Here is a 12,568-nt window from a genome sequence, read left to right as displayed (position 1 = left end):
GCATCCAGTTGAAATTTCAAATGGGGATAGTTCCAACTGCCGATGTGTTCTTCCTCTCAACCCCATCAAGGCCAGGGGTAGAGCATCTGGCCAGGTTAAGTTTGTCTGCTCACAGATTTTTGCCAATTTTGATTTTATGTTACCATTGCATCTTTCTACAATACCTCCACTTTGGGGATGGTATTTGCAGTAATGATGCACATTTATCTGGAGCCAAGTAGTCAGCTCATTTATTACAGAATTCACAAAATGGGTTCCATTATCGGTATGCAGTTTCTGTGATATTCCCCATCTTGGAATGATTTCTTTTATTAAAGCTTTAGCTTTAGTTTTGCATCTGCATGTTTAGAGAGAAAACTTCCACCCATCGGGAGAACACATCGACAATTACCAAGCAATAACGGTAGCCTTTAGATAGTGTTAACTCAATGAAATCCATTTGGAGGTTTTCAAAGGGACCCATTGGGTTAGGAGTGACGGTGGGGCTTACCTGAGTACCTTTACCTACATGAAACCTTTGGCATATGTAGAGAACCCTGTGGTTTCCCAATGCCACTCGACATCCTGAGTCATAGTGTCTTTTCCTGCATGATCCAGGCCATCTGAGAATTTGCCATTCCTGGAAAAGAAGCTTTTTGGAGGAAAAGTTTGTTTGGTTAATGGATGGATTTAAATTCCTTTCAGAGCTTTATCTGATCCCTCTTTCTGCAACGTCTTTATCTCCTTTTCTGTTGCTACAGTTCGTAGAGATAATACTGCATCCTCGTGTGACTCTTGTTCCTCCTTCTGTTATAGAAATAAAGAAGTTAGTGGTGAAGTAGGGTCCCAGGCGCTTTCTTTGCCCACATGTCTGCTTGCATTTTCCCTCACTTACTGGATTCGTCTTCCCTGTGTGAGCTTGACACTTCACTACCGCAAGCGCACCTGTCAAATGAGATGTTTTTGTCTGTACTAAGATGGAATGTACAGCATGTGGTACCTTAACAGTTAATAAACTCATGAGAAGAACATCTGAGCATGCTAATATGGCCTCTGTTATTGCATCAGCTGCTTTCAAACAGGCCGGGATTGTAGCGGCCACTGGATCCAGTTTTATTTGTTAATTTTTTTTAGAATAGTATGTGACCGGTCATTGTCTATTTTCTTGTTGTTGAGTTAATACTGCAGTCATACACCCCCCTTTCTCGTCCACAAACAGAGTGAAAGGACGAGACTACCGTAGTCCGGAACTCTTAACGCAGGCGCAGACATAAAAATTTAGTTTATATCAGTTAAAGCCTTCTCAGCCTGCTCCGTCCATGAAATTTTATCAGTCAAAACCAAATTAGAAGAGGTCGCTAATTCTTGGAGTGGCTGTGCTTTCCAAAAAAAAAAAAAATCTTTTTTAACCCATTGCCGGCAATATCAATATCATAACTTCCAAGAACCAGACATAACTTGCCGTCTTGCAGACTGTGCACATTCCCTGAAGTCAAATCATGACTCAGGTATTTCATTTTCTTTCAACCCGTTGCAACTTTTTCCGAACACTTTGTGCCCGATTTCGCTAGGAAGACCAACAAAGCCTTTGTGTCTTCTTCGCATTATTCCTGAGCCTCAGAACATAAAAGCAACTCATCTACATATTACACCAGGACACCACCCCCCTTTGGCCAATAACCTTTCAATTTTTTATCTTTTCTAATTCTTGTCCATAACACACAACACGCGCACACACACACACACACACATGCACACACACGCACGCACACAGAGCCTCTGTATATCCCTGCGGAATCACAGTTCAGGTCCAATGCTTCCCTTTAAAAGTGAATGCGAACCAGAACTGACACTCAGGTGTACAGTAACTGAAAAGAAAGCATTCACAAGATCAGTAACAGAAAACCACATAGCAGTGGCCGGGACAGTACAGAGAATAGTGGAAGGTTTCAGACTATAGGAGTCCTAGGGTGTATAGCAGCATTGACTCCATGGAGGTCCTGAATGAATCGTCATGAATCATATGCTTTCTAACTGGAAGAATAGGAGAATATTGGATCAGAATAATGGCACCCGCTTAACTAAATCAGCATAAACAATTGTAATACCAGTCCCAGCCTTAAACGAAATAAGATATTGTGCACAATGTAAACGGAAGGATGACTTTGGGAAAATGACCAAGGGTTCAGAATGAGCTATTCAGACAAAATATTATTTCCCTTGTACCCAGAGAGATGAGTGGAGCAAATCTAATTAAAAAATTTTAAGGGTAAACAGCATGGGTTTAGGTGGAGAAGTGAAAGATAAATGACAGAACGGATCGGGTTACAGGTACAACTAGTTCTACTGCTATTTTCTTAACAGATCTATCTGGGTGAACTAAATGTTAGGTCCCTCATACTCCCAATCCTCCCTTCTGGACATGCTATTACCAATTGTCTCACATTATGCCACTGAAAACGAGAGGATTTAGCAATGAGGATATGTGGTAAAACCACTTTAGAAAAAGCGATTGTTGTAAAAGAGTAATACTGCTCCAGCCAGTTTTGCTGAGATATAACAGTTCGTTAGGCAGTCTCTTTTTCTGAAAACAGCAGCTGAAAAGTCCAAGAGTCAGACTTCATCATAATACAGTCCAAAAATCATGCAATACAGTAAAATGATTTTGAATACTGTAATCCAAGAGGAACCCAGGACAGCAGAGATTTTGCTGTTTTGAGACAAACATGAACAATCAAGGCAGCATACAAGCATGTAATGGTGGTGGTCAGTGCAATGGCGGTGTGCTGTTCTGATGCAACCTTCACTTCTTATTTGTAACTGAAATGCAAAGGCACAGGCGGACCATCAAGTCTTGTCAAAGTTCACTGGGCATTAGAGGGCTGATATATTTTGCTTTTATTTGTGCTCATAACTGTCCACTGAACACTGAACTGGCCACTATCAACCCGCTGTCGTCCCAGAGTCTCTGTCCATTGCACTCTCACATCATTTCAGCCTGAAATGAGCTTTCCTTCTAAGGACCTGAATCCATTCTGCAGTATTTGGCTTATATATGTCATCTAATTGTTTCTTCATTGTCATGAACTGGTTCAGCAATTCCTGCACCACTCTTTTAATTCTTGCAGGTCCCAGTTTCTTTGCACCATGAAGGTGGGACAGTTTTAATCTGAGTCAGGCTGTTGTACATTATATTGCGGAAAGGGCACTTGTATTAATGGTGCTTGAAATTCCATCCTTTCATATTCATGTTTTTTTATCCTGAGGAGTCAGAATCAGGTCATATTAGGCATCCCTTTTCCCCTTCTTCATCCCTCTCTGGCTGAAACTGTTCATTTTTAAAAATCATCGGGACCATCTTCTTCCTCTCCCTCATCAATTCCTCCAGCTGCCCAAGGGGTGGTGATGGACTATTGTCCTCAAAGGGAGTTTAAACACATGCTGTCACTAAATCAAGGTATAATCTGTTCTTCTTTTCATATATTTTTATTTATTTATTCTTCCATTTTTTATCCGGACTTTTGGGACAGTTCTTGCATTATCAAGAACAACTTTTCTTTTTCTGCAATAAGTTTAATTTGGCTTTGCAGTCCCTCATTGCACTTCTGCATCGCTTTCAGGGCTCTATCTTTAATTATCAATTCCCATCTATTAAAACATTTCCATTTTCTCGACTAGAGCACCCTCGTGCTTTTCTATATACAATCTACCTAACTTCCTGTAGTTCACTCATATCACCAGAGCCTTCTACTGGCCACCTGCCCCTGCTCTGTTCATTCCACCATTTACAAATTTTTTTTTTTTAAATCTAACCCTGTTTTCTGTTCTATGTAGTGTCTTGGAAGCGTTTTTTTTTCCTTGGTATGTTTCGAAAACAATAATCTGAACAGAGGCTCCTCATTCACACCCTGTTTTTCAATCTCTTTCTTTAGCGAATTCCCGACCGGAGGTACTTTCCCTTTTTATTAAATTTCCACCTCTCCCTTCTAATTATAAGTCTCCTTAAGACTCCGTCTCATTCCAAGAGGCGCTCTAATCGTTACGTCCCAGTACCTCTCCGGACGGTAAAGCAATTGTACTCAGCGGTCACCGATCTTATTCCTGTCTGCAATTCGCACCTTCACTCGGGTTCTCCAACACGAGTGGAACTGTTCGGGTGCCAAATAAACAGTGGAAGTAACACCCGAGGAAGACAGGAATAGTTCAATCAATTAGTTTTTATTCAGTCACAGATGAGTACGTTGATTCATGCTTTCTGTTTCCCAAAGGAGTTTTAACCGGTTTGCTATTAGTTTTCCCCATGGTCAGTGAGTTTTCCGCACTCTTTTTGCTAAACCAGCCTCAATTGTCACTTCACTCCCGGTCCCTCCTGTTCTCCGGTCCACCGGGATGATCAACCTGATTAGCGGACTGACAGTTTCACCCGAAGGCCGCTGGTTACCACTGTTTAGGTGATCATTTCCTGAGTGACCCGTTGAGTTCAGAATATAACCAGACCGTTAGAGCAAAGAGTCTCGCCCTCCAACAGTGCTTTTTCCCGATCACGAAATGTTCAGTTATTTATCTATTCTTCCCACTCCCTTCCTTTATTTTACTTTTAAGCCTCTAAGAGACTTCTTCTTCATTTCCTAGGAGTGTACTAACTCATGTCCTTAACATTCATAATCTTTACACTGTTTTATTTCCGAGCTTATCTATACATTCCGTCCACTCACTGCCTGGTTTCTTTTCCCCGGTCGGACTCCCTCGGTCTACTCACCAAGAATTTTTCCTCCCGCCTGGAAGTTCCCAGTTTACTCGACATTCAGGAAGAATCAGAGGAGGTCAAGGATTCCCCATGCAGGAGTCGCCCGAGGCAGGCCAGTCCTAACTTTTCCGGATCTGGTCCTCCCGACCCGGCCGGTGTCGGTCCTTTACCGTCCTCTGGACGATCCCGCTCAAGGAGTCGCGCGCCTCTGCCCCAGTTGGCGCCAAAACTGTGAGCTGAAGTCGAAACAACGGAAGAACTTAAACCCAATTAAAGTAAAAATAATTTCTTTTATTCTTAATTCTTGGTGAGTAGAAAAAATGTGAGACTGCCTCTTTCCAACTCAGTCGACTGATTTGGGTTTTAGCAGAATCCCTAAAGTAAACCTGTTCTCTCTTTTATATCCTAGAAAAGAAAAGAAAAAACCCTAGCAGTTCATTCTGAGGTTATACATAGTTAAAAGTTAACTCTTAAGTTATGACATACTGAAATGTCCTAAACCATTAAACAAACAGCCATTTGCATTCCTAAGGAATACACCCTTCTATTTCTACACACTTAGAATCAATTTAAACATTCTTATAGTCTAAAAAGATCTTACAATCTTCACAGGGTCTTCTGATAGTATCAAAGGTCAGTCTTTCCTCATAAAGAAATGCAAGCTAATAATGTTGTAAGTCTTTTTTTCTTTCTCACATGCATTATATAATTGAGAAGGCAGCGAAACAATAAGAAGCGAGCGAGTGACATATACTACCATAATAATGAGTGATGCTACCTGGAAAAGAAAGCAAGGTGTAAACCTAAACTTTAAATTAAGTTCATAGACAGGCTACCGCTGGCGTTTCACATGCCCACAGGTAATGCGGGATACAAGTTTAATGAGAGGGCGAGGATATAAACGAGTTTTGATCACTTTGTAACTAAGTTAAAATTGTAGGTGAAGGGGTGTGCTTATGCAAATTCCGAGACTGTGTTTGTGGGGGATTGACAGTTAAGGCGGGTGGGGGAGTCACATCATCATATCCCCTCCCATTTATCTAATTTAGCTCTGAGCTGAGCTCAGTTAACGCCGTCTTCGAAGCAACCGTCAGACTGCCACCAAATACTCACAGAAAAATCCACAAGTTAATACACACGCTGTCTCTAGAGTTTCTACACACTGAATCCTCCAGGCACTACTTACAAAAGGTCACATTGACAATCGTGTTACGTTATTTTTAAAAACTTTCCTTTTCTTAGCACAAGCACAGCTGAGAAGCTTCGATGCATGTGCTCCGTAACGCGTTAAAAATTATGCATTTAATCACACTTTGCATTACAAGCAGGTTACATTGATCAGCGCATCCCGATTCATTTTATCCTCGCACCACCTTAGTTTGAGAAGAAATTTGAAAAAATATGAGGTTAACACAGAAAAACAGATCACCAATTCAGGCTTTATAAATAATCGATTCGCCATCAATAATTGTTTTGGTAAAGCCATCCTCCTTCCATTTTATAATTTTTCCGCCACTAGCCATGATTAAATGAATGGTAAAAAAGTAAGAGCAAAGCGAGGGTGACTTATTTAGGCAGGCATATATATGACAGCAACACTCATGACAATGTCAATCATGGTACGTTATTATTAAAATGTTTCCTTTTCTTTTTCATTACTTCTTTAACACACTACTTCTCCGCTGCGAGGCGCTGGTATTTTGAGATATATATATATATATATATATCATATAATATATGAATGACCTCCAAAGATCGCTGAGACTTTTGATATCATGAACGAGTCTGCAAAAACTGTGGTCTCCTGCCCAGCAAAAGTCGAGCAGCCAGCGCGCGTGCATAGCGCTTCTTCCTTAAGTCAAAGTGAGCACTTTTAATTTTTTTCATCCTCCCCCTGCGCTATAGCCCAGACAAGTGCAAACACGGGACCCCTTTTCTACACCACGGCAAAATAATATTAAGGCAATTCACACTTTCTTTTGCACGTGCCATCACAGCCGATTAATGGCAGGGATGACTCACCAGTTTACACAAGACCCACCGCGACTGTCCCCAAAAGCCGATCATAACGTCAGCGAACACATCTCTCTATACTATATAAAAGAAAAAGGCAACTTTCCTTTCTTTACACCTTTTTTCCTTTGATCCCAAACCAAAGCCTTTCTCGCTTAACACTGCAGAGGACACAAAACTAATTTTCTTTAAATGCCGGTAAGGCACATTACTAGAGGCACAAATTTGAACGCTCACATAAAAAATGTAATTTCTATACCACAGCCGTCGTGTAGCGCCTTTCAAAAGGGATCTACTACCGAGAGATGATCCATATACATTTTAGCTGCTGTTAGTTACTTACCTGTTGTGTTACACAGTCTTTAAAATGTAGTTTACCTGAAACCACTCCAGTAGTGCTCAATGTACCTGTACTTCTTAAAACGTCAATGTTTTACTGTTTAATAACTTATAGACTATATTTTATTATTTCTCACTTGCACTCAGTGACCAAAGCTATACACACACATATATAAAAGCTATACACACAAGTATATGTATGTGTATATATATGTATGTATGTGTATATATATATATATATATATATATATATATATATATATATATATATATATATATATATATATATATATATATATATATATACACACATATATATATATATATATATATATATATATATATATATATATATATGACAGCAGCAATCCAAGCTGTGAGAAAACAGTAAAAAGGAGGCTGTCAGACGCGTGGTACATTTTCTGATGCAGCTAGACTAAAATAACTTTGTGACGCTGCCGCCAAATACACAAAACAATTACTTTGACAATCATGTTACATTATGTTTAAAATTTTTCCTTTTCTTTTTAGGTACCTTCTTTAACACACTACTTCTCGCTGCGAAGCCTTGGTATTCTTCTATATTTATATATATATATATATATATATATATATATATATATATATATATATATATATATATATACACCCGCGCCTCGCAGTGGAGAAATAGTGTGTTAAAGAAGTAATGAAAAAGAAAACATTTTAACGTAACATGATTGACATTGTCAGTGAGTGTTGCTGTCATATATATGCCTGCCTAAATAAGTCACCCTCGCTTCGCTTTTACTTTTTTTACTGTTAATTTAATCATGGCTTGTGGTGGAAAAATTATAAAATGGAAGGAGGACTACACTGAGTATGGCTTTACCAAAACAATTATTGATGGCAAATCGATTATTCATAAAGCTTGAATTGGTGATCTGTTTTTCTGTGTTAACCTCATATTTTTTCATACTTCTTCTCAAACCAAGGTGGTGCAAGGATAAAATGAATCGGGATGCGCTGATCAATGTAATCGGTGTACCAGGAAATCATGCATTGAGAAAAGCTCTCCTTTGCTTGTAATGCAAAGTGTGATTAAATGCATTACTTTTTAATGCGTTATGGAGCACATACATCGAAGCTTCTCAGCTGTGCTTGTGCTAAGAAAAGGAAAGATTTTAAAAATAACGTAACACGATTGTCAATGTAACCTTTTGTAAGTAGTGCCTGGAGGATTCAGTGTGGAGAAACTCTAGAGACAGCGTGTGTATTAACTTGTGGATTTTTCTGTGAGTATTTGGTGGCAGTGAGATGAAGTTGCTTCGAAAGACGGCGTTAGCCGCGGAGCTCAGCTCCGAGCGAAATGAGGTAAATGGGAGGGGAGATGATGACGTGACTCACCACCGCCTTTAACTGTCAATCCCCCACAAACACAGTCTCTCGGAATTTGCATAAGCACACCCCTTCACCTGCAATTTTAACTTGGTTACAAAGTGATCAAAACTCGTTTATATCCCGCCCTCTCATTAAACTTGTATCCCGTTACACCGTGGGCATGTGAAACGCCAGCGCAGCCTGTCTATGAACTTAATTTAAAGTTTAGGTTTACACCTTGCTTTCTTTCCGAAGTAGCAGCACTCATGAATATGGTAGTATATGTCACTCGCTCGCTTCTTATTGTTTCGCTGCCTTCTCAATTATATAATGCATGTTTTCTTCAGCGCTTTTTGGAGGTCTTCCTGGTTTTCTACGCACTGCGTTGACAGTCAGTTTACGTGATTACGTGGGAGGCGTGATGATGTCACACTAAACTCCCCCCAGCTTTCGAGCTCAACTCCATTACAGTAAATGGAAAAAAATACCTTCCAGTTATGACCATTACGTGTAGAATTTTGAAATGAAACCTGCCCAACTTTTGTAAGTAAGATGTAAGGAATGAGCCTGCCAAATTTCAGCCTTCTACCCACACAGGAACTTGGAGAATTAGTGATGAGTCAGTGAGTGAGTCAGTCAGTCAGTCAGTCAGTCGGTCAGTGAGGGCTTTGCCTTTTATTAGTATAGATGTACAGTATATAGCTTAGCTTGAAGCAAGGTCCATATTAATGCAGTTTGCCTTAATGATGGTTCATTTGGTAAAGATGACATCACCAAGTTGCACTTGTTTTATTTTATTTTTAATTGGTGAATACTGTGTACTGTACCTGGGCTTGATGTAATAGTATTGTTATTGGAAGTTGCACTATTATTTATTTTATTGTTATTTATTAGTTTAAATATTATGCAGTTTAATGATAAAGATGTTTAAAAAGTCACTTTAATGTGTCTGGACAGAGATTGTTAAAATTAACAGAAAGTGTATTTGGTCTGCAAAAAATATATTTACTATTTATTCCTTTTCTAAGATATGTTCAGTTGAATACAATTTTTGACAAGTAACTCTGGATATTTTACTAAGTCTAAATGCCTCTTTGGATGGTTGAAAATATGTTGTCAATATTTTAGTTTAAGTTGTTTGCAAAATTTGTTCAATAAAAAGGCTCTATATTTTGACTGCAGCTGTCATGCAATGTGATTCCTTCTCTTCATTAGTGCCATCCCCTTGAAAACTATCACTTTATGCCAAGCAAAACTGTATTAATACCTGAGTGCACATTAATTTTTTTTTTTTTGGTACAATGTACAGTTCACCTGACAGTGGAATAGGTTATTCTTAGCCAGTCTACTGGAGTAATTGCAGTGGAAAATGTGGTTAACATCCACTCATGCATGGGGGGGGAAAAAAATACCGTTGAATACCGTGAAACCGGTATAATTTTGAAAAATACTGATATAGAATTTTGGTCATACTGCCCAGCACTACAAAGTATATAAAGTGTGATTGTCCAAAGACTTTAAATATAAATGCTAAATATAAACAATATTGAATTGTTTTCGTCACAGTGAAATGCATGTTGGATGTATGTATGGATAATTTGAGCCTTTTGTACAGTATAATTACTTTGTAATAACAAATGTTTAGATTGAAAATTTGAAATCTAATGTCAGCTTTGTACGTGTAAACTAATCTAACAGGTATTTTTTTTCCTCATCTCGGTAGAGTGAAAATCTAGAGGGAGTACTGTCTGTACCAGACATCAAGCTTCACAGCAACCCATCTGCTTTCAATGTTTACTGTAATGTTCGGCACTGTGTATTGGAATGGCAGCAGAAAGAGGCTTCTCTAGCTCTGGCATCCAAGACTTCTGTTCAGAGTGGGGATTCTGATAGTGATGAAGAGGAGGAGTCCAAAGAGCCACCTATCAAGCTTCCTAAGGTCAGTTACTTCATTTTTTTTTTTCTTTCCACTTTTTTGTATGTGATAAAACTGAAAATATCTTGTACTCTACCTATTTTCCCCTTTTGCAGAAAATGTTTAAGAATACTGTTAAAAACAAATTCCACTTTTGGTGGGAGGTGGGACTGTATATAGCTGTGTATACAGCTTAGTTGTTGTGTTTGTGTCGTCCTATGTGTTTTTTTTTTTTGTTTTTTTTTTAACATTTAGAAATTTATTTACTTTTACTTAATTTTTAGTATTATTTATAAATAGTCAAAAGGACAGTGTGTGTATTAAGTTATGTATCCTGTTATCTTAGATATTTAATAATAATAATAATAATACTTTTTAGAAAAATATCCACAGTGGTGTGCTGTTTGGAAGTGTTATTTTTCCTTTTAAACCACTTTAATGTCTGTGAATTAAAATATATTTAATTCATTTGCCAACAGGTTTGTTTACTTTTAGGTAGCTGTGTGCATGAAGGTGGTCTTGAAATGCTTTAGTTGCATACATTGTGTATTTTGTCTTTGTACCTTATCACCACTAACATGTAGAACATGTTATTTCCTAAGGAGAAAATGAGAATGGAAGATGGAAAACACATAAATGAGAATGTGTGAGTGAAAATTTTCAAGTACCTCTTGCTGCAGCCTGTGCAGTGAGAAGGAGCTGGATGTTTGAGGTGGTGCTAGATATTGGTGTCGAGGGGATTCTCATTTACCATAATACACAGAATCTATGCTTAATTTTCTTGCACTTTTTTACCATATTAATATATAACCTTCAAACTACAGTAATCCCTTCTCGATCGCGGGGTTGCGTTCCAGACCCCGCGATAGGTGAAAATCCGCGAAGTAGAAACCATATGTTTGTATGGTTATTTTTATATATTTTAAGCCCTTATAAATTCTCCCACACTGTTTATAAATATTCCCCGCAGAGTTATACAGCATAATCCCTTTGTATTCTCTTAGATATTAGGTAAGATTCATTGAAATTATGTATATAAACACACTGCATGTTGAAAGGACAACTTAACAAACTAAGTCATTTGTGCATCAGTTTTCTCTTGGAGAGAAAATCATTCAACATACTTAATGAACTAGGAGATTTGCCAACAACTTTAGTTTCCTGAAAACTAATTTTCAAAACATAGATTAAAAAATGTTTAATTGATGTAAAAGAAGAGTTAGAAGTCACTGTGTTGATTTTATCTAATGGCTCTATAGGTAAGTAATATGCCTGTTTGCCAATCACATATTCTGAGAAAAAAATGTCTGGTTCCTATTTGTTGCCAATAAATTGGCGTATCATTAAATCATTATAAATACTTATTTCTTAATTGTGTCAGCTCTGTGTTATACTTCCTATTGAGAGTTTTTTCTTAAAGAAAAAGAAAAAAAAAGAAAACCTTGCTTTCTATAAAGCATAGAGTCAGAACATAAACTTCAAAACGTTTTCCAAAATAGGAAGTGACCTACAGTATTTGCTTGTGAAATACTGCTGAAATCTTTTCTACTACTTCTTTTTCTTGGCTAACACTGTAGATTCTGAAATTGTCCTGCTTGTTTTTTGTAATATCAGTTCTATCCATATCAGATGTGCTTGTTTATTTGCCAACGATTTACAATATATAGAATACTTTATGCACATACACATGCCACTCCTTATATGGAGCAGCAGCCCTACCTCCTTTCACTGACTGTGATGCTTTTTAAATTAGCTTTTTACTTTCAACTTTGAAGAAAGTAATCTACAGTAAGTCTGTCAAATTGGGCAAAAATGAACATTCAGATTATCACAGTGGTACTTAAATGTAAATTAAATAGTCAGTGTACTATACAAAAGCTTGAACTATACTCCCTTCCATAATTATTGTCACCCCTGATAAAGATGAGTGGAAAATCATAGAAAAATTACCCTTTGGTGAATTGCCTTAATCTCAGACTGAAAATAATAAAAGAAGCACAACCTTGAACTGTGGTGATTTTTTTCTAGGAAAAAATAATCCCTCTTTGCAATAATTTGTTTTTAGCAAAACCACATGTGCAATGATTATTAGCACTTCTAGAAATTTTTATGAATGAAGAGTAACTGAAGCATTTTTTCTATTTATATCTTTTTTTAAGTTCAGCAGACTATGTAGAACCTCTCAAGCAGTAATCAATGACTTCCTGTTTCACTGG

General features: G+C 37.8%; 1 protein-coding gene across 1 annotated transcript in view; it reads left to right on the top strand.

Moving 5' to 3' along the window:
- Positions 1–12,568, top strand: part of mycbp2 (MYC binding protein 2) — a 503,803-nt gene that overhangs the window by 72,632 nt on the left and 418,603 nt on the right. The window contains 1 exon segment of the mRNA XM_039745368.1: positions 10,161–10,376. Coding sequence (XP_039601302.1) covers positions 10,161–10,376 — 216 coding nt within the window.

The sequence above is a fragment of the Polypterus senegalus genome, chromosome 2 (assembly GCF_016835505.1).
Source record: "Polypterus senegalus isolate Bchr_013 chromosome 2, ASM1683550v1, whole genome shotgun sequence".
In the NCBI taxonomy this organism is placed as follows: Eukaryota; Metazoa; Chordata; class Cladistia; order Polypteriformes; family Polypteridae; genus Polypterus; species Polypterus senegalus.
The sequence above is the reverse complement of the archived record's forward strand: the minus strand, read 5'-3'. Positions and strand labels throughout refer to the sequence as shown.